General features: G+C 40.3%; 1 protein-coding gene across 1 annotated transcript in view; it reads left to right on the forward strand.

The window, feature by feature from the left end:
- LOC122810135 (T-cell immunomodulatory protein-like) overlaps positions 1 to 23876 on the forward strand; it is a 1047680-nt gene that overhangs the window by 1005877 nt on the left and 17927 nt on the right. Inside the window, exon 7 of the mRNA XM_044081609.1 lies at positions 4898 to 4962. Coding sequence (XP_043937544.1) covers positions 4898 to 4962 — 65 coding nt within the window. The remainder of the gene's footprint in view (positions 1 to 4897; positions 4963 to 23876) is intronic.

Raw genomic sequence — 23876 nt, forward strand, 5'->3', positions numbered from 1 at the left:
TTACCTTGGCATATTCTGTTAGGGATTTATCCCTGCCAGGTCATGTGAAGGTGCATTCCACTAGATTTGTAGCTACTTCAGTGACCTTTTGGCCCAGAGTATCATTAGATGGCATTTGCTCTGCAGCTACTTGGGCTTCTTCACATACTTTCATCTCGCATTATAAGTTGGATATTGTATCCAGGAGCAGAGCATACTTTGGCCCCACCAAGCTCCGGAATATCCTTCCATGAGGGCCTCCCAGGTGTGTAGTAGCTGGGGACTCTGTCCCACAGGTTGAAGACCAAATGAAGACGACAACTTTTGATAAAGTTATGTGCTCACCATAAAGTTCCATCTGAGTTGTTGCTCTTCATTTGTCTTCAACCGCCCCATCCTTCTTCCCCCTGCCTTGCACAGACTGTGTGGTAGTCTGGCTAGTAGAGGATGTGGTCACCACAAGGGTGCTTTTTATTCTCCTGTTTTTGCTTATGGAGATATTTAGCATGTGACAAGGTGTTGGGTCAGGTTGGGATGCTAAGTTAGGCAACAAACTCAATCTGAAGGGAGGAAGGAGACAGGGGCATTATGGCTAGGGGAGGAGCTTGGAGATCAGATGCTGGATATGCGGCCAAGTCAGATCTGTGCTGGATCTGGTAACCCACAGGTTGAAGTCAAATGAAGAGAAATAAGTCAGCTGGAACATTATGGTGAGTACATAACTTCTTTTTTTGGTACATTGGCAGGTTAGAAGGGTATTATTGCCAGTGCCTTAAATTTATGTATGTATAAATGTATCATTTCCCACTGTCACTATACGCAGCTCCAGTAAACATAACACAGCCCCCTCCCCTCAACTATTTTGCTTCAAAGAATCAAAGCCACCCTGCTAAACAGAATGCCACAACATGGGGCTGATGGCCTCGATTCCTGTTTCATGTGTCTCTACTTTTATCACCCACGTGCTTAATATCTGACTAACTAACTGTATTATGCCATCCCACTGCAAGACAGCCATAGTCAGGTCCGTTCCAGAATTATACTGACCATGCCAAGCAAATGATTTCCACCAAGTCTCCATTCTCCTTGCCTTGGCAAAATATGTGAAAAGCTGATGTGTATCCATCTGACAGTGTGCCTTCAGGTGCACACAATCCTTTCTATTCTGGTCTGGCAGAAGTACTGAGAGTGTTCTGGACACCTTTATAGATGTCATACTTACCAATTTAAACAAATATAAATTAACAGAAATACTGTTTGTAGACCAAATTAAAATCTCTGAAACATAGGGTCATCAGCTATAAATAAACTCTCTGCTCTCTGTATGAATTATCCCTACAGCAATGAAATGATGAGTAATTCCTTTCCAGTAGGCTGTTTGAACCCTCCACCTCTCCCCTTGCACCACTCCCTGTACGAGTACCACAAGCCTCTTCTCTCTCACGCTCTTCTGACTGTTTATCAATGAACATCCCACAGATCTTCAACATAATGTCAGTGTTTGTCTATGTAGAGGATATGGTGAGTGAGTTTGGTATAATGGTTAAAGTCTTCACCTTATAAACATAAGATACAAGGTTAGATTGTGATCCCCACTTATTGGCTAGGCTTAAAATGGTCTTCAAGACAGTTAGCCTAATACTCACCTATTCACTTGTGTTCATATACAGGTCCAACCTTTTTCTCTTTTTTTTCAAATATCAGCTTGTAACAGACCTACAAAACCCATCTGACTGGCTGCATAACTACAAACTAATTCTAAACACAATGAAAACTAAGGCATGCTCTTTAGAACCCAAAAAAGGTTGGCCAAGGTTACCCACCAACTAGGCTATTACCTACTCCTGTCAGGCTACAGTAGAAAGTGTTATGCATTTATAAATACTTCAGTCCCTGTCTGGACCCCAGTGTCCATCTACAAAATTACATAAAGCACTAAGGCCAAAGTAAATGGTCTGTTATGGTTCAATAAAACATCTTGCATTCTTTCCCCTGAAGGAGAAGATACCATTAGTAAAGGGGTGTTTTCCCTAAGCTGGAATAGTCTTGTTATCTTGACCACTGTATCAAAAAAAGGATCTGAAAACAATACATTGTACTGGCAATAATATTCTACAAATTTGTCACCTTGGTCTCCAGAAGGGGAGAATACCACTATTCCTTTATTCCACGATGAAGCCATATGCCTACATTTGGAACTCAGCAGACTAGTCTTCAAGCATGTTAACCCTGTCTCATAAACTCACATCCCTTCCTGGCAAGCAGACTACAGGACAAAACCACCCATTACAGCCTTGGCTCCCTCCCAGCACATACCTCCACCTTTCAGGTGCCTGATTAAAAGCTACACCCACCTGAACATGTCTTCTGCATTGTTGCCCCAAAGATCTGGGCTGTCATCCATACCCTTTCCAAACTTTTACTCAGAACTAACATACTTCTTACTCAAACAAGCACAATTTAAGTACTTCCTTAACGGTGGAATCACATAAATCCATCCCCAAATCCCTTTTCTCTGCGTAGGTTCTACATGCATTATACTGTAGATGTAACTGATTAAAAGTGGATATTTGACAATGATGCATGTATACTCTGACTGCTGTGAACATTTTTTAAATGGGCATTATGTCTGATAATTGTACTGGGAATCTGGTGTGTTAATTTTGATCTGATTGAAAATGTCATGTATTCCTGGGTTGAGCCTGACAGTGGTGCATTTGGATCAGTGTTCTACGTCTGTCAACCAGCAAAATTAAATGAATTCATCTGAACATGTCAGTCATGCTTTTAAGGGTGTGTCTTGTGGTTTTTATGTACAGGTTATCACGGTACAGGATTCCATGGTCTGCATAATATCCATTTTGGGGATGTGAGGTTTACATTTTTGCTTACAGATGATGATGTCTTGGTCACAAGTGATGGTTATAACTGGTGTGCAGTGGAAGAATGTGCTGATGAGTGTGAAGTTGTGAGGAAAATCAACACCTCCAGTTCAGAGATAAGGGTCCTGTCACATTAGTGTGACTTTGTCTGTGTGTGATGAGGATTAGCCACTTTAGGTGAAGAAGTTTAAGTATTTTGGGGGTCTTGCTCATAACTGAATTAAAGTGTTTTGGAAGACTCATCGCTAGGTGGGCACAATAGCAGCTTTAGTCAGGAACTTTGTTTTTTACAGAGCGGAAATTAGGGTCCTTCCCAAGGCATCTGTGCTTACAGAGCACAATGGGGATAAGAATTTGCTAATCTTAGAACCTCAGTTTACCCACAGCTCTCTGTTTGAGATGAGTCCTTTGAGTTGGGTTAGGCATCTAGTGAGAATGCCCACATGGACACTTCCCAGTGGAAGAGGAAGACCAGGCACAGCCCACCTGGTGGAGTCACTGGAGAGATACAATGCACACATAGTATGGACTGTACATCTTATCTCACTTGAGAACACAAGGAGATCACCCAGGATGAGTGAGAAATTGTTGGAAGGGAAAAAGGTCTGTCATTCTCTGCTTACTACTATTACTATAGATCAATAAGCCAAGTGATGTGGAAAGTGGATGGCTATAACTTGCCTCTTTGCTATGAAATTGATCTAGTTGCTTAAATAAGTTTGGATAAAACATTCGGTGGAAAGTTTTTACATGCATTTTCTTAAATGTGTTTTATTCATATGTGTTAAGTGTAAGGTGAGTACATGTAAGGGAATGCATTGTGTGTGTGCCGTTTATAATCTCGAAATACTGAAATGTCAAATTTCAGTATCGCGAGACTATAAACCCGAATGTTTAAAATAGCGAAAGTTCATAATCACGAATTCAAATATCTCGAATTCGCGGTTATGGCCTTACACTATGTGATGTCCAGGATTGTATGTTTATGGTGCGCAGTGCCGTTTGTGGATCTAGGTGTTTTATCAGGTAAGTGAGTGTTTTGCAAGGGATTTGAGTGGGGGTTCGTGTGTTTGAGTGTGCTGATATGTTTGTGTGCGTGAGGGACTGGAGAATGTGCGTGTGTGAGTTTGCTTTTGTTTCCTGTTTGTGCAATCTCAGAGATAGTATATATAAGTAGGGGGGTGCAGGGGGGCTTGCCCCTGCTTATGTGTGTATGAGTTCTGTATGTGTGTAGTTTTTGTTTGTTTATGTTGTGATGTGGGTGTTGTGGTGTATGTTTGGTGTAGTGTATGCGGTTTGTTCTGTGTTTTGAATTTGGTGGTTTTGGGCTTGAGGTTTTGTAGTTTTGGTGCTTTTTGGATTCGGTTTCATAGTTTCGAGATACTGAAATTTGATGTTTCAGTATTTCGAGGTTATGAAGTGAATCCGTATATACATACATATATATATATATATATATATATATATATATATATATATATATATATATATATATATACACAGGCATACATACATATAAAACCATATTTGAAGATGTTAAAATGTAAGAATTGCACCCCTTAAACAGCATGGGCACATAATTGTTCAATTTAGCAAACTGTGTGTGTGACTGACAGCATTGGTGTCTGTCTCAGTAAATGCAGAATACAGTTGCTTATCTTGTGTTGCTGACTAACGTTCTGACTTTACTGGTTTCTGCTTAGGAATTTGAAGTGGGGCACTGATGGGAATGGCTCATGAATGGTTGAACTGATGACATGATCCCATGTAGCTCCACTTGTCTCTGGGTTTTAGACAGACACTGGTTAGTCTCTTTTGTATAATGAAATGCAAATATTGCTTGCTTCTGGTTTAAAAACTTAGTTTCCAAAGTCCCTATGGTCTGCATTTTTCATAATGATAATGATTAAACTAAAATGTTTCTTTTTCTTCTATAAAGTTGTCATAAACTGACTATATTCATAGCAGATTTATGTAATATGTTTCATTTGTATATTAATTACAAGGCAAATTGAGATGTATATTTTCTTTTATAGATTTGTTCTTTACTACGGTGAATCCCTCTTCCCAGCAGATTCAGTTTGAAGTCTGGTTGAATAAGGTAAGTGAAAATCTTGGACTGCATACATACTGCTGTCTTTTCATAACTTTATCAGACCAGGGATCTCCTAACATGTTCCAAACAAAGCAAGCAGCTGGTTACACTGAATGAAAATCAGGATTCCGCTCGAAAAAAGCAGTACTGCTGTCATCATCTTTAGACGTGAACCTTTTTGTCTTGGATTCACTGTTTTGATTTCTGAGTGACAGACATCCAAAACTTGCATAGGTGTTTGGGATTCCCTCTTTGGTCAGTGATTTATTTATTCATTTCAGTTTGATAACCTGTTAAGTGGGATGGTCAGCAGAGCCTTTTTCAGCCATGATCTGGGCATACTAATGCAAGACATAAACTGAAAATGTATGTAGGCGAAAGAATACAGAGAGTTGTACATTGTACAGTAACAAAGGAGAAGATACATTTGCATGTTGTTAGCAATTGTAAATGCAAGTGATGTAATTTACAGTGTGTACAGTGAAGGGAGGCAGGGTGATCCACTCTTGTAGATCTGTGATGCAAGCATCAGTGGAGCTTGTTTGAACTGCTAGTGAAATGGAGGTAGGTACATAACATTCTGCAAGTGTGCATTATGATTGATTTGTTACCTACCCGTAATGTGGCATTGATGATTTTGAAAACTGGTGTGTATACAAAGCAATGTTTTGTCTATGGAAAGTGTGGAAGATGTCTCTAAAATATGCAAACTGTAACTTGTATTATAAATAGTCAATATTTTTAATACTATATTTTTTCTTTAACCAATACCATCTCTGTACTGTTATTATACATGTCTTTGTTATATATTGTTAACTTTGTTATTGTTCTTGCTTGGAGCTTTCCTCCCCGGGCCTCTACTGAAAATGGACATGTATCCAGTTAGACTAGCCCGGTCAACAAATGTAAAATAAATAAATAAAAGTCTCACATTAGTGGTGTACTAGATTGTATTAGAAAGAGTAATAGCTAACTAATTGCCTACTAATGTTGTTTACAAGGCTGCAGCCAGGAAGTAAGGAATCAGGAAATATAGTCCCTCGTGTGGGAGGATCATCGTAAGTCAGAGCAGTGGCTGTGACAGAAGATTTGTGCTTTCTGGAGTTTGATTGTCCATTCTGGATGAAACGTATGTTGAAAGGCTTTGTGGACTGAGCCTGTAGGTAATAAAATTGGTGGAGTTAATTCTTAAGCCAGAAGGCTTGTATCCGACATACTGTGCAAGTAATGTAAAAACCTCAAAGCAAATAATGTAAATACCTCTAAGATTAAGTACCTAAAGCTAAAATGAACTGTTTTCAGTTCATTTTTAAAAATAATCTACGGTTTTCCATATGTCTGCTTCCATTGTGGTTAAAGAATTAACAGTGGGTAACAATGATACAGGAGTACAAGGTGAGAGTTCTTCAGCGTTAAGTTGTCATAGTGCAGTAGGCCAGATATGTGTTACATGAGTGCTACTTGAGGTTCTGTTGAGTGCAAACTGACAAGTAACACATGAGATGAGAATGTATATAGTTTTAGATGCTCCAGTGCAGAGGGTGATTGTGATGATAATAGTTACTTTTATGTTACTGGGGATGCTTGAACTTGGATAAAGTTAATGGGAAGACTGCATTAAATGATTATAAAAAGGTTGACACACAGACTGATATCAGGTTATACATAAAGTATTTGATGGGCATTTATAGGTGAAAGAATTTGGTAGAATCAGGATGGAAGGTTTGTAGATAGGTGAACGGTAATGTTAGGAGATCCCTGGGTCACATCTGTTCTTATTTTTAAGGTACCTGTGGCTTTTACATGCTGTTAGTTGAACTAGTGTTTGCTGTCAACTGATGTAGAAAATGTTCATTATTAAATCAATGTTGCAATAGCTTAAGCCGTATGGGATGACTGGACAGCTTTTAAAGCTTTAGGTAGGGCATCTACCACATGCCCTAACCATTGTACAGGTTGAGGAGAGTGATATAAAATCAGTGGTTAGGGTGCCAAACTTTCAGAACCCTTTTTTCCTTGAAGAGCACTCTCATTAAAGGCTACGAGTGGTTGATTGGCTAGCTGAAATATAGCTGTGGACGGATATGTAACCGCATTAGAGGAACTTTCTTAATTATCTTTTTTTGTGTTTAAGTTTTTCTTTAATGTCAAAAGTTATGGCTAGGGGCAAGGATTATTATTTTTTGTTAGTTATCACTAAAACGTTTTACTTTAAAACTTAACTTTTTAGTCAGTGTGTAACACTGACTTAACAAGGCTCTGCTACCTGGATGAAAGAGACTCTATTTGGATTTGACAGAGGGTCCTAGTGTCCTGTAGGGAGGTACCTTTTAAATTGCCATTTTTTTGTGAGGAAAAGTTTAATTTTTTTTTTTGTCAAAATCTGTTGCTATGGTCTAGGACTAGTGGTTTGATGGTTGTCACTAAAATATTTTATTTCAAAAATGAAATTTTTAGTAAGGAGATAAGACTGACTTGTCAAGGCTTTACTAACAGCTTCTCATTTATGCAAGGACAGGATTTTTTTATGAACTAATACTTCTTTTATGCCTAAAGCGGTTTCAAAATTTTCTTTAAACCAGAGTATTAATCTCCCTGTATTCTTTCTGGAACATAAAAACAAGTCGGAAATAATATTACAAACTGTGGTTGCCCACAGTCAGCTTAGATGATACTTGGACAGAACTTAATACTTCAGGAAAGCCCAATAGTCTATCCTGTGAAGTTAAGAAAAAGAATACTCTGTGTCAGAGCAGACAGTTCTGATATGGTTGTCTTATGCCGTTTGTTTCTTCTATGGTCACAGTAACAAGCCACTTCCAGGCAGAGTTAGGATACATTCTACCAGGGCTTTGGCTTCATCTGGTGCTTTTAGAAAGGGATAGAGTGTAGAAGTGTTCTAGAGGCAGCAACTTGGTCCTCTCTGAATATTTGTCATAGGGCACCATGAACTGGATTCCTTTTCTAGGTCCAGAACAAGTCTTAATAGGGCGAGTCTTCGGGGGCTCCTCGATGCTTTAATTCCTTCCTCCTTGTATGTTATTACATAGTGGTACTCTACCTATGTGTCTTAGGCTGCTGCAACATTGATTTAAATTTACAGCATAGGTCAGCTTTGTTAGAACATTTCCAGTTATTGTAAGTTCACTAATTGATTACTGTCACAGTAGCCATCCCCACCAACCAGCCCTATTCTCTGGGTTCTGTGTAAACTGCCAGGGTGTGGATGCATATACTTTCATTGGATATTCTTTCCCAGCATTTTGTCTTTTCAAGTTCTATCTTCCCTTCTTGGGGCAAGAATGCTGTGAAGTTTTTGGCACACAAACTGCCATTTTTATGGCTATGCTCGAGCTGGTGGCAAGTTGAGTGCATGGAAGGTGCCTTGTTGAAAGCTGTCTTGTGGTCATATTCTAGGCAAGCATATAACCCATTTAGACTGCAAACAGTGATGAATTAGAACATCTATTGTTAAGTTCACTTATACAACTGTACATTCTCTACAAGTTAAGTTTGGCATTTTATTTCCAGTTAACCAGTGTAAAGCTTTATCTGTTTTTTGGCTAACAGGTGGACCATTTGCTTGTTTTTTTTTTTGTTTGCTTTTGTTATACACTGAAACTTTTAGTAAAAAGAAATTTAATAAAAAAGAGTTAATAGATTAACTACATTTTGAAGAGGTTAATTGCAAGAAAATATAAAGGTAAGAATCCATTGTGAGCATTTCTTTGAGACAAAAGTTGTGTAATCAGAAGGTTGTTACGACCTATGTTTGATTTAACAGCCATAAAAAAATACATCTTTGTTAGTCTTGTGCTGTTGTGCTTCAGATACATCTGTTTATAAATGGCATCAGTTGTGCCTAAAATGCATCAAATAAAAAACTGAGTTACCTTCCAGAAGAACACTTAACGGAATTTAACAAATCCTGTAATGCATATTGTGCACCTTGCATTCTAGTAGCAGTGACTGTTCTTTCTTATCTGAACATATTGCCAGGCTTTCATAACTAGCTAGATGAGAACCTGAATGGAGCGGCGCAATGCTGTCACCTCACAGCAAGAGGTTCTCTGGTTCGATTCTCGGCCGGGGTGCCTTCTGTGTGGAGTTTGCATGTTCTCCATGCATTCGCGTGGGTTTCCTCCGGGTACTCCGGTTTCCTCCCACATTCTAAAGACATGCGTCTGGAGCATTTCTTCCCGGGCCTCCGCTGAAAACAGGATCTGTGGAACCTAGTCGGACTTTCCCGGTCAACAAATGTTAAATAAAAAAAAAAGTGTTTAATAGCTCTCTGAAATGTCTAAGATGGTCAGTCATGAGATGTTTTTTAGGAGAATATGCCCCTTGATGTATATCACATCCATCCAACCCCAACAATTCCTTCCCATTTTTTGCACATGGGGTCAGGGTGTCACTTCAGCAGTGACAGTCATCTGTGTTTATCATTAAATGTTTAAAAGGATGGTATGCTTAGTATAATTTTGTTCTGAAAAAGTCTTGTCAGCTGAGAAGCGAAAGTGCTGAATAAAAAAAATGAATTTTTGTGGGTGACAATGGTGTTGGTCCTTTCGAACTGGTTGCTAGTGGTTATTGGAGCATCACTAGTTCAGGGCTTAAGAACATTTGTAGTTATTTCTTAGAAAAATGCTTGACTTTGTAGACTTCCTGCAGAGAGTAGATGTTACAATGTCACCTTTTGATGTCCAAGCTTAGTACAGTTCAGAATTTGTTGTAACACTCGTGGTTGAGATTGCTCTTGCCTCTAGCCAGTGCACATGGTGATGTCATGTGCTACAGAAGGAGAGCGTTTCAGTCCACTGTGCGCTCTCATTTCTTTTGTGCTGCTTGAACAGTTTGGGTCTCCCTTCCATTGCTCATATCAGGAAAGTCATCACTTTCTTTGCCTGAAATGCCAGGATGTTTTGAGTGTTCCGACATTTCTCTCATCATTGTCTGTGACCTGTACTGCCCAGTGAAAGGAGCATGACGTGAAGCATTCCTGCTCTTGTCGCTTCAGCTTAGCCACCTGCAGGAGACTGAGAGAAGGCCGAGGTCTACATCAGTCCTACTAAAATATCATCTGTGGGGATGCAAGATGCAGGGACTGCCAGGAATGTCATTTATACCATCCTGGGTTACTGGTGGCGCAGCATTAAGAGATCCTCATGTGATGAGATGTGCTTATTTCCACTGGGACTTGGGAATTCCAGTAGCATCCTGACAACTGCTATGAGTTAAGCATAGCACTCTAATTTTTGCCTTCAAGTTTAGTTATACAGCTGCTAAATTTGTTCTTCTGTATAATTAGACCTGTTTTAAAGGTACAATGTACAGGCACCATTAAATGAGAGAACTACACCCATGCAGTGACTCCTAATCACTAATGGTAAGTCATCTGCTATTTGATAACCTTAACTGAAAACTTCCAATCCTCTGCTGTGATTTTTATGCTGAGAGGCTGAGAGATATGTTTCATTTGCATTTGAAAGTAAATGATTTCCAGATAGTTTTCTGGGTGCTGAAGATGAGAATGTAATAATGTCATACACTTACAGTTTTAGTAGTATTAGACGGACGTAGATTCTCTGCAGGTTTATAGCTAATGCCTTGATTAATGATTGTTTTCTTGCTGGAGAGTACAAAGATCATTCGCCAGTGTACTCTCTGTTGAGCTGCTTTACCCTGTGGTTAATAAGAGCAGTTTGCACTGCTAGATGTTTGATGTATATGGTCTCCTTCCCCTTTATAATAGATAAGGTAAGGTATGCAAGCTACCGTAGATGCATTCTTAACATCTGCAGTGAATTGCTTTTTCATCATTGTTGTCCTGGGCCTTGTGTTATCAGAATTCTCACATTTTTCATTCTCATGCATCTTTTTTAAACCATTACTACCGTTTTAGGAAATGCTCTTATTAGCTTTCAAACACTGTTTCTGCTCAGCTCTGGCTTGCTCTGCTCTCTGTGCTAATATTAGAAAGATTACTGTGCTCTCTATGCAAATGTTGAGACAGATTGCTGGCACTGCACCAAGTCTTGTAACTCTACGCTCTTGATTATTCATTGCATTTTACAATTTTGATATGGCAGATATACATACTGCTAGCCCTGTGTACAATTACATAAACTTGTATATTTTTGATTTAGAGCAGTCTGTGTGTTCGATAAGGTAAAGGCAGCATCATTTTGAATCCTGTTTTTTCTTTCTTATTTCCATCAATTGCAACATTACTATGCTAGGTACAACACCGTGATAGCTGAGTGCCCCTGCATTGTTAATTGGGTGTTACAGTGTGATAAAGTAGCAGATGTGTGATTAATAATGTTGCTATAAGCATTTTTACACGTATTAATCACAATTTAGTTCAGCAATCCTCACTGAACATTTTCTTATTATTCGTGTGTATTCAGGCTACACACTGAAAATGTTTAGAGCCTATTGCCTAAAACATCTCAAATTCACAAGAGATACTTGATTGTGTTATACTCCTCGTAGACATCCTGGATTATAGACCTGGTAACAGACCCTCCCCAAAGCTAATGGTGAATGCAAAGTCTTGAATTATTTTGCTGTCAATGAAGCATGATACTAGTTACATGTGAAAGTGCATTGCAGCAGCCATATTATCACATGCTGTTCTTAAACAGACATATACTGCTAACTAGATTTTTAGTTGACTATTTGCTTTGCACAGCCATAAAGTATAATACCTATACTGCTAACCTGTAGGGTATTCCCAGAGATTTCTTGATGTGATAAATATGAATTCCCTAGAGCAAACAGTTGGCAAACCCACTGGAGGCAAAAATATTCTGGATCTGGCCCTTGCTAATATTGCCTTTACCTGCTCCCTTTTCCTTTCATCATCTTTTCCAGTTAAGTTGCACCATAAACTTGACATTTGCTCTCAGTCAGTATCTCCCCTGTAACCACCATCTACATATTTAAGGACTTCAGAAAGGTGAATCTTATAACAGTTGTATGAGGAAATCTCCAGATTTGCTCATGACATCACTATTATTGACACCGACACAGCAGCCAACTTTGCTAAGGAGTTTCATGCCCACTTAGAAAATGGTCTAGCAGTCCCAACTACAGCCAACTACAATGGGGAATATAAAAACATCCCTCCGATGGTCAGCCAACATAAGCAAACTTTAGGACAAGAGAAAAAACTCAAACTGTACAGTAAGGCAAGAACTCCTCAGAATGAGGATAGTATAAAATATAATTCCAAGGAAAACAAAACAAATCCATATAAAACTAAGTTCATCACTGTCCATATTCAAGCCCAACTTGGATCTTTGAATGGAAAACAGAAAATGTACACCAGGATCGGGACGTCCCCTGTATTACTTATGGAGAAGGGGCAACTCATATTTTTTTTTTTCTCATGCATGGGTTCCCACAAATTATTTATGGTATGATCCCAATTATTCTCATTAGGGGGTAATATATAATTATCAACCGGATGGGTAAAACTGATCTCTAACAAAATAAGAAAGGTTAATTCTAGTGCAAAAAGGGACATTGGCTATGCTTAAAATGGCCCACAAGGGCAGGTAGCCTAATACTTGATCTGTGAGCCTATAAAAGCATAGTAAGGACCAGGAAAGCAACCCAAGAGCAGAAATTAGCTTCTGAATGAAAGGATAATTACAGGTTCTTCTTTAGGTATGTTAGAAAATTAAGGAGTAGCACTCAGCAATACTCTGAGCTTCTCCTGGAACCCTTCCATTCCAACTCAAATGACATCATAAATATATTCGCAAAGGATTTCTGTGTAAACTTCACCCATAAAGCACTTATTCCAGCTTCCCTTTCACAACCTTCTTCATTACTAATGAACATGTTCTTAAGGTGTTACCTGAAACCAAAAGACACTTCATCCATGGGTCCGGATAACAGTCTTGGATGCATATTAAACAGCATCAAACAGGCTTTGACTAAACAACTTCTTGAATTGTTTAGCTTAAGTATAGCCACAGGATATATACTAGAATCTTAGTGCATTGTTATGATGATGGCCTCCTCAAAGATGGCCCTACCAGTGACTCTTGGAATTTCAGGACTGATCTCTAAAGCTGTGGAGCGTAACATAACCAATCTCATTAGCTACAATCGAAATGTCATCAGGCTTGACCCACAGCAATTTAGCTTCTTCAAATGCCTGCTAAATGTTAGTTTGTTCCAGAGGGTTGCTGGAGATGTTGCAGTAGTCATGCTATTCATGCTGTTCATCTTGATCCAGCCAATCCATTCTGTTTCATACCTCATGTTGGAATTGTAAGGAAATTGTTATCCTTAAACATGGATCCTTACATGTTAAGATGGATTGTCTCATAGTTCATGTGTTAGATGCTTTTTCCAATAATGCTGGATTAAGCAGCAGTGTCCCTCAGAAGTCTGTGCTGGGTTCTTTTCTGTTTGAGATCTACTTTTCTGGTTTCAAAAATAATCAAGACCACTGGTTAACAAAGTTTTCAGAAGACTGCAAGCAGAGTGTAATTGTTAAAACTCCCTTCAGATTGTCTGCTCCCTTTAGAAAGAGATTACCTCAATATTTGATGCATGGAAAATGGGCTTAAAATGAATTCTAAAAAGTGTAGTATTTCTTTCAGAAAAGTTATTACAACATACAGCATGGTTAACACACACCCTTATAAAAGTGACAATGTGGTCAGTAACCCAGGCACTTTGGTTGACTGTTCCCTCTCCTTTTACAATGACATGGCAGTAATAGTTAAATACTTATACTTGTCTCAACCAGGAGTCAAAGATATTTCGTCTAGATCCAAAAATAATGTTGTCCTCCTATATTCATCATTAATTAGACCTATCATCGAGTACAACACTCCATTCAGTATGTATCTCATATGATATAGCATCAAAAATGGAATCAGGACCTATGCCCCTTGCTCCCTGTTTCCATTGGTGTACCACAAGAGTCAATTCCAGGCCCAGAACTTTTCAATATTTTCACAAACAACCTGCACAAAGCCAGCAAACCTGCCACTTTAGTACAGTATGCTGACGATGCCACTATTATCTGCTCAGCCTCGCCCCTTCCACTACTTCAACAAGTGACTCAAGACCCCATTTCCATAGAATCATGGCTAAAGGCACATCAGAAAATCTTAAATACTAAAAAAAAATTTTATACTTTTCACACCCAGATCTCTTTCAACAACCTGTACATTCCTTAATATTACTTCAGCAAACACTACCACCATAGAAACTGTAACCAATACCAAACTACTAGGTTTCATAATGGACAATAATCTAAAACTTGACTTACTTGCATATCATGCAGGCCTTCAAGAAAACTTACCAAACACCGGACTTCCTGTACCGGAACAAACAGTTCACAGACTCGTCAAGAAAACCCTTGACATCATCCTACCTTCTCCCCTCTCTTCTCTGTGCATCACCCATATTAACCATCATTCAAGCCATCCTATTACATAAATTGGAGGCAGCTTTAACAAAATAGCCATATTTGCAGCTTAATGCACCCTATAGTTCACACTGTTGCTTAACACTAAAGAAGTTCAACTGGCTAGGACTACCTAATCACCTTACATTCACTCATCTTCAAATTGCCTACAAAGTAATACACACACTGTACACATGTCCTTCTGTATAAATTTCTGCCAAGCATTACTCCCCACCATGTTGCCTTCGCTCACGTAATCAGTGCCTGCTAATAATTTCCAAATCCCATAATATAGCTGAAGACTCACTATACCCGTCCTACGTCACCAGAAAGTGAAACTCCCTGCTTATCCCACTAAAGCAGGACATCTGTGCATCTAACCTTAAACACAACCTTGAACAGCACCTAACTCCTCCTGATTCTGTTGCTGTTCATACCCTGACCAACTCTGGCACTGATCTCTAGACTGCTACCAACTCCTAACTTTCCAGCTTTTCTGCCTTATCCTGTAAATGTAAATAAGTCCTATCTATATTCATAACTGTATACTGCTTTCATAACTTGTATGTAAATGAAAATTATAAATTGCTGTATATGTAAATGCAACTTGTTGATTACTGTGTAATACCCCTACAGAAATTAAATTGTATTAACTTCTGTCTTGATTGTAATCAAATTGTATTAACCTTTGTCTTTATTGTATTACCCATTGGATGATTCCTAAAACCCCATGTCTACTGTTAACACAGATTTTTTTCTCTGCACATTTTTTTTAATTTTTGAAACTCTAATGGAGCTTTTCTTCTCAGGCCTCTGCTGAAAATGGGCCAGAATGCCCAGTCAGACCATGCCAGTAAACAAAAGGCAGTAAATAAATAAATACATTTGAAAAGCCCCAAATGTTCCTAACAAAAACAATTTCTGGTTTTAAAAACCTTACTCATCAGGAGAGACTGAAAGTCCTGTCCCTCTTAACCTTCTGAGGGGGTGATCTGTCTTCACTTACACCACCATTGCAGATCTGACTGTACTTGAAGTCCTCTATTTTAGCAAGACAAACTACTCAGCTAACACTAGAACCAGAGATGTGAACTTTCATTAGCAAGTAAACAGAAAGTGATAGATTCATCACCCACCACCTGCCCGCCTCTCTGGAATAAACTTCCCCTGCAGGTTACTCAGTGTAATTCTGAATCTTCCCTCAGATTATGAGTGTGTTTAAACTTACCCTATGACTCTCAAGGAGTAAGAAGACTGTTAAGGGTAAAGCCTGAGAGTGACTATTGGCAAGGCATACATTATCAGTAGACTGTTTTAACTTGAAACATCTGTGAAGCTGTTTTACTTGCGCTACAAGCTTTCGTGTGCTACTCCTAACCAAGTAATTTATTTATTTATTTTTATTTGACTTACCTGCTTAAAGCTTCTTCAGATACCTCAGAATAGCTTGTCTTTGTCTAATTCACATTGATAGAGCACCCCCCCCCCCCAAACTTTACAAATTTCCATATACTGCTGTAAATGTACAGCTGAGCTGTGCATCATTTTATGAATTCTGAAATCAGGGCCATAACTGTATCGTGCATATGTAATTTTAGTACATGTCTTCTCTAGATGTGTATTCATTGCAATTTCTTACTCCCCGTTTTGGTTATTTTGTTTCCCTTTTCCATGCTGGAGTGCATGGCAACCAGAGTCAAAATGAACTTTTCCTGCTCTCTTCTAAACATTTCAAGGTGTTATGAAGACAAGTTATCAACATTGACACCCCATTTCCAAAATATGGGATGGATTTTACAGAGCTTCATCTAACAGGGCAGTATTTAAGTAATAGTCGCAAAATAGACAGAGACTTCTGTTGTTGCGTTTCATCCTCTTCCTTACAGACCAGGAAATCTTTGCTATTAGCTACAATTTTCTCTTAATAAAGACTTGAGGCTGTTAGCAGATATGGTAAGAAAGTGTGTGCTTCCAATAACTTATCTATAACAGTCCTGAATTACATATCTCATATGACTGCCTACCAGATTTGTGTTTTAAATCAGGTATAAGACTGTATTAAAATAACTGTACAAAATCTTATAGTAATGACAAAGTAGACAAGTTTAAATTGTATATAGTAGACAGTGGCAGGAATGGCTGCTCAAACCATACTGCTGACAGTTGCATATTTGTGATGGAGTATATGTGTATGTATGTATGGAAACCAGCCCTTTGGTTGAATGTTTGGAATATTGAACATTTGTAATGTTATCACAAGTGATCAGTCGAATAGTCATATGATAACAGAATGCTGGCATTACTTGATGGGAGGTTTTGGTACATCAGAGCTGGGAATTTGCCATTTTCCCACTGTTGTAGGATCATGGAGTTGGTATGTATAGGAAACATGGAGTGTGGCCCCATCCATTGCAAAACCTTTTTTGTTTCATTTTTATTTATTTTTTCAGTGTTTTGACTTTCGATCTTTGTAAGATCGATCAGCTTAGATTCAATTTTGCTAGTTTTTGACTATGGTCAGTACACGTGTGTGTGTGTGTGTGTGTGTGTGTGTGTGTGTGTGTGTGTGTGTGTATATATATATATATATATATATATATATCTACTTCAGTAGACCTTTTCACTTACCTGACTCCAACTTGGACAAGACGAAAGCGCAGACAACTTCAGAAGACCGACATCCGGAACACTGACTTTTCATGCGAGGTAAGTAACCGCTTGGCCATCCTGAGTAAAAAAAACTAAACGAAACAAAAGTAAACCCACACCCCCTAACTAAATATACCAACTCCGAGATCGCACTACTGCGGGGGGTAAGGGGCAAAGTTCAACAGTATGCCCAAGCAGTTACTTACCTCCCATGAAAAGTCGATGTTCCAGATGTCTGTCTTCTGAACTTGTCAGTCCTTTCGTCTCAGAAATTCCAGTGCTGGGTAAGTAAAACTTTGGTCTGCTGAAGTACACATATATACTTCCTCATCCAAACGGTGAATGTAACGTAGATGTGCAACTGAGGAACAAATAGGTCCAATCACTAGACTCCAGCACTTGTAACCACAATATTAACAAATTCCAAATGGAAAAAATAAAACCGGATACTCAAAAATTAGTTTTTAATTCAAAATAATGGCAAGAAAAAGGTAAGGGACAGACCACAAACCTGTCTCACCCCATGGCGTCATCAGTGTATTCACAGAAATTACTAATCCCCAAGCTGTATGCATCTCATCTATTTTAGGACACAGTCAAACAAAAAATAAAGTACTAAATTCTAATGTAGTCCCCAATCCAATACAACTAAATCAGTTAACTACAACAATTTAAACTATCACAAACAGTAAAAACAAAACCTGATAGAATTACATATAATTTCTTGCTGTGATACATGGGGTATTCGAAGGCACCAGAGCCCTTCTTGCTCCCTTTGAAAAGGTCATGGTACAGTAAATGAATAAAAGAGAGCATGGTACTTTAACCTGCAGTGCATACAGGCAGTGATGCCCTGCAAGCTGGCCATAAAATGCGACACTATTTTGACACCTGTTCATATCTTACGGAAAGTGAACTACTGGTGGACTCCCTCAGCCACACCTACAGCCTTCTTCCAGGGCTGGGAAATATGGACCCCTGTCTAGTCATCTTCTTCTGGTTTTGGAGCATTGTAGAGATCAACCTTTTCACCACTTATAAGTTGTCTGTCCCCCTTTTTCTACTCAATTCATCAGAGCAAGTTAGGTTAATGGTTGACTTAAAATTTCGCATCTATGCTTTTCCACTATTTTGTTGCATTCTGTGCTTCATCACAAAATTCAAAAATTATCTATGTCCATCCTCATCACTGTGATAGCTACGAAAAGGTATGAGTTGAGGCTGTCTGGTCATTAGCTTTATAAGAAATGATTCCACTATAAGCCTTGGAAGTCCCATTTGATTGGGTCGATAAACTGTTGCACCCCAGAAGCTTTTTTCATTTAAATTCTCTGATCCCACTGGATTTCCTGGTCATTATTTCAGAGGTAATTTGCCTGAAGGAAGCTTTCTGCTCACATTACACAATGTCCTTCAAGGATGAAACTGCAGTCCTGACATATGGGTTGTCCTGCCTCAGGCAGCCCTTCAGTCGGCCGGATTCCAAAGTCTGGGTCCGGCGTCGGCTGATGTCGCCCTTTCCCCGACGTCAGAGTGCCTGGGGTATAAAAACGTCAGCTGACGCCATCTTCTTCAGTCTTTCTTGCCACGTGGTGCCCGAAGCAGAAGCAGTTCGCAAGTGCCGGTCGACCAGCTCCTGTGTTTTCAGCTACTGAAGTCTTCAAAAAAGCTAAGTACCCCGTTGGGGACCTTTTCTTGCCTCAGCCGATGTCAGATAAAAGTGAAAAAGTTAATAATTGTTTAACTTGTGGGAAACAAATACCTCATAAGGATTTCCACTCTTACTGCCTACCTTGCCTAGGCCCAGAACACAACGTCTCGGCCTGTGCAGCTTGTGCCTCTTTCAATAAACACACTCTTAGGCGTCGGTCTGAGTTTGCACAGGATTATTTTGGGGAAGATTTCTGTTATATCATGCCATCGGAGCTTCCGACAGCACATTTACCTAAAAAACGGAAGGATAAGGACCGACATCCGTGGTCTCAGCCGACTCCACGCTTAGGCTTACCGTGAGTGTCTTGGTCTCTTCTGAGCTGGTTTCGCAACTGCTACAGACCGACGACACTGCTCCACCAGTTACTTCGGTACTGGAGGCCAGCTCGGTGCCGGTTTCTGTGCTCCCCTCTGAGACTGTAGCCCAGGATATTTCTGACACCATTTCAGTGGATAAGACTACTCCAGCACGTGAGGCTGCCAGGCCTCCAGTGTCTATGTCCATTAAGGCCTACACACGTGCTAAGGCTGCCAAACAGGCTAAGTCCTTGCCTCCAAGATCTGTTTCTCTGGGATCCACTTCTGGTTCTCTTTAAGTTTAGCTGAGGACCTTATTTTTTTGATTAGGGGTTCACAGCCTCATCCAGATAGAGGCTCTCAGTCGCCTGCTGACAAGAGGCCTAGGGTTGAGCAGGTAGACTCCCAGTCCTCCGATGAGGCCTCAGGTGATTCTGCACATTCAGACTACCAGGAGGAGGCCTTACCGGCCTACGAGGATTCTGATGCGGAGGAATCTATTCCCTCTGCTTCTCCTCCTGAGGAGTTTTCCTTTGGGGAAACGCTTCATTCCATGAGGGAACACTTCAAATGGCAAGGTCAAGAATACTCAGATTCTAGGAAAAGGTTAAGGAAATTTTTAAAGCTACCTCAGCATAGACCCTTAGCTATTCCTCCAGTTTTAAATGTTTTAGATGATGTGTACTTAGAATCTAGTGTTTCCCCTGACTCACTCCACCCCGCTCCTGTCAAGCCAGACAGGTACTACTGGGCCCCAGACACACATCAATTTCTGTACAAGGGCCATACTGCTGACCCTGAAACTATTTCTTAGGGGCCTAAAGGGGTTTCCTCCACTACTGCTAAGAACCCACTCCCTTCGGAAAGAGATTCTAGGGCTTTAGAAAGGTGGGGCAAGAAAGTATATATTACTTCCACCCTTTCTATGCGAGCATTAAATTGTCAATTCCATATGATTCAGTATCAGGAATACATGTTGGATGACTTGCAAAAGAAACTGGCTTCCCCTGAACCATTAGATAGAAAGGGGTTACAGGAATTGGTTCATAATACTAAGCAGGTTAGCAGCCATTTCCTTCAGTGTGGATATGATGCATTGGAAGCTTCATGTAGAGCAGCAATGACAGGTGCGGTCATACGCAGACATGCTTGGTTAAAGGAACAAACATTGCCAGACCATGTGAAAATTAAGCTTTTGGACGCACCACTAGAGAAACATAAGCTATTTGGTGCTACTGCACAAGAGGTTTTAAAGAAAATAGAGGAAAAGGCAAAATCAGTGCAAACCGTCAAAGATTTCCTCCAGGTACAGCCTCCAAGATTCAGCAGGAATTGGCCTTCTAAACATTGGTCCTTTCCTGACACAGACAAATTTCAAAGAGGCAAAAACAGACGTGGCAGAGGTAGAGGGCAAACTCGAGGCTCCTACAGAGGACGTCAATGGCAGCCTCCGAACCAGAGAGGTGGGGCAGGACCTTCCACTACTCCGCCAGGACAATCTCATTGACTTGACTTTGACTCCGCCATCCAGGGCTCAATCAGAAGCACCTTTGGGTGGAAAGTTATCTTTATTCTCAAAAAATTGGCACAATATTACAAAGGACAAATGGATACTGGAGATAATAGACAAAGGATACAGATTCCATTTTCATACACTGCCAACAAGACATGGCAGGCCAAACCTGCCACCAAATCAAAGGGCAGAGGCACTCAAACGAATAACAAACCTACTTCAAATAAGAGCAATAGAAAAGGTTCCTTCTGCAGAACAAGGACAAGGATTTTATTCCAGACTGTTCCTTGTTCCAAGAAAAGAAAACCAATGGAGACCCATTCTGGACTTGTCCGCACTGAATACTTACCTTATTGTGCCAAAATTCAAAATGCTGACTTTACAGCAACTCCTTCCCATGCTGGGCAAGGGGTCTTGGCTGGTAACTCTGGACCTCAAGGGGGCATACCTGCATGTCCCAATCAGACAAAGTTGCAGAAGATACCTCAGATTTCTTGCAGGCTCAGAGCATTATCAATTCTCAGCTTTGCCCTTTGGCTTATCTACTGCGCCCAGAGTGTTCACGAAATGCCTGGCATCAGTAATTGCACATTGCAGACTTCAGGGGATACAAATATACCCTTATCTGGATGACTGCCTTATACAAGCGGGCCTTGTTAAAAAACTTGGACTATGTCATTCACCTACTGCAGGCCTTGGGATACACAGTCAATATTCAGAAATCAAGTCTCGTACCATCCCAACAAATACCTTTCCTGGGTGCCACACTGGACACAAACACCCAGATGGCGTTTCTGACAAAAGAAAAACAAAAACAATTACCAGAACACTTCAGAAGATTGGCAACACACACCCAGATGACTGCAAGGAAAATCCTGTAGGCCCTGGGTTTCATGGCATCTTGCATTCTTCTGATTCCACATGCAAGGCTGCATATGAGGAAACTACAATGGTACCTAAAAAGTCTATGGTCTCAGCACAGCTACAGCCTGGAAACATTGATCCCACTCATTCCATGCCTTCAAAAGGAATTTCTGTGGTGGGCTCAAGCAAGCCAGAAAAACAAAGGTCTGCCTTTCAGCAAACCTCATACAAGTCAAACCATAACAACAGACACCTCAGACCATGGATGGGGTGCGCACATGGAGGGCAGATGCATTCAAGGACAATGGACACAAAAAGAAAAGCACCTGCATATCAACCAAAAAGAAATGCTGGCAGTGATACATGCAATCAAGGCCTTCGAAAAGTTCATGCATCAGGGCCATCTACTAATAAAGACAAGACAATACCACAGTTATGTGGTACATAAACAAGCAAGGAGGTACCCATTCCTACCCTCTTTGCAGACTGGCAATGAATCTCTGGGATATTTCCCTACAATTGAAAATAGAGCTAAAATCCCAGTTTGTACCAGGGAAGGACAATGTTCTGGCGGACAGCCTAAGCAGAAACATCATGGATCCACACGAATGGATGTTGCATCCAGACATTTTCTTACAAATAGCTCAAGCATGGGGAAGGCTGGATATAGATCTTTTTGCCTCCCACTTCTATCACCATCTGAAAAAGTTTTGCACAAGGACATACCATCCTCAAGCATGGAAGGTGGACGCTCTCTCCTTCAGTTGGAACTCTCTAACACTATATGCCTTCCCACCTCTTCCTTTGATGACCAAGGTGTTACTAAAGATCAAGACAGAGCAACCGAAAGTCATACTGATAGCTCCAGACTGGCCAAGACAACACTGTTACCCACTGCTACGGAGCTTGACACACTCCAATCCGTGGCTCCTTCCTCAATGGCCACTTTTTCTGACACAGCACAATTACAGGACACTACACCCCAGCTTGAAAACATTGAAGCTGACAGCTTGGAAGATTCCATGACTATTACTCAGGATACACTTTCCAAAAGGGTAAAAGATATCATCTTGGAGGCGCGCAGACCTTCCACTAGAAAAACATACTCAGCAAAATGGAAGAGATTTCTTATCTGGAACAGCAAAAAGGGTCAAGACCCATCAGTGATGAGCTTTCCACAGATCCTGGAATACTTGGCTGAAATGCTCCACAATGGCCTTTCATATTCTTCCATGAAAATACATGCTTCAGCAATATCTGCCAAATATAACACTGATCCACCTGTATTTTCTCACCCATTGCTAAGACAGTTTCTAAGAGGTATAAAGAACATCAACCCTCCAAGGAAACCACCAGTGCCTGCATGGGACCTCAACTTCATGCTGGAAAAATTAACTCTTCCTCCCTTTGAACCAGCAGCATCTTCAGAGTTGCAATTTCTGTCTTGGAAGACAGCCTTCCTTCTGGCAGTAACCTCAGCAAGAAGAGTCTCTGAGCTACAGGCCCTTATGGCAATACAACCATTTCTCATTTTTCACCAGGACAGAGTTTCTTTGAGAACCAATCCGTCATTCATGCCAAAGGTGGTATCCAGGGTGTCCCTGAATCAAGCTAATCACCTGCCTACCTTCTTCCCCAATCCTCAAAATAAAGGAGAGAGACTTCTGCACACCTTGGACATACACAGACAGTTGCACTGCTACTTGGACAGAACAAAGTCTTTCAGAAAATCTGACCAGCTTTTTGTAGCTTTCTCTGCTGGATTGCAGGGAAAAGCAATTTCCAAACAGACACTTTTTAAATGGATTGAAAATTGCATTCGATTCTGCTACTCTTTTCATGGAAAAACTGTGCCAGCTGACATCAGGCCACATTCCACCAGAGCTACAGCCACCTCCACAGCCTTTTTAAGAGGAGTGGCAACAAAGGACATTTTAGAAGCTGCTACATGGAGCTCGTGCATACATTTTCCAAACATTACAACCTGCCTTTATACTCCAGGTCCAGAGCAGGGTTTGCCTCTGCAGTCCTGCAGGGCATTTTAGCTACACCATCTTTGTCTTAGTGCCTACCACCCCCAGGTTGGCTATGGTATTCAACCCATATGTCAGGAATGCAGTTGCATCCTTGAAGGACATAGTACAGTTTTGTACCTACCATAAATGTAGATGTCCGATAGGTATGCAACTACAGTCAGGTTTTCCCTCCCACCTACCCCTCTGTGGTATACTTTTGGGTTTCTACCCCTCATTTTAGCTGCCTGGGGTAATCTTTTATGGTGTATTTGTTTTTATGCTGTTGTACTTGTCTGGAATTTTTCTCTATTTTTTTTTTTAAATTTAGCCTTCCTTAGAGGGCACCTGGCATCTGGGGCAAGAAACACTGAAGAAGATGGTGTCGGCTGACGTTTTTATACCCCAGGTGCTCTGACGTCAGGGAAAGGGCGAC

Source organism: Protopterus annectens, chromosome 8.part1 (assembly GCF_019279795.1).
Source record: "Protopterus annectens isolate FY-2018-M chromosome 8.part1, PAN1.0, whole genome shotgun sequence".
NCBI classification, from domain to species: domain Eukaryota; kingdom Metazoa; phylum Chordata; order Ceratodontiformes; family Protopteridae; genus Protopterus; species Protopterus annectens.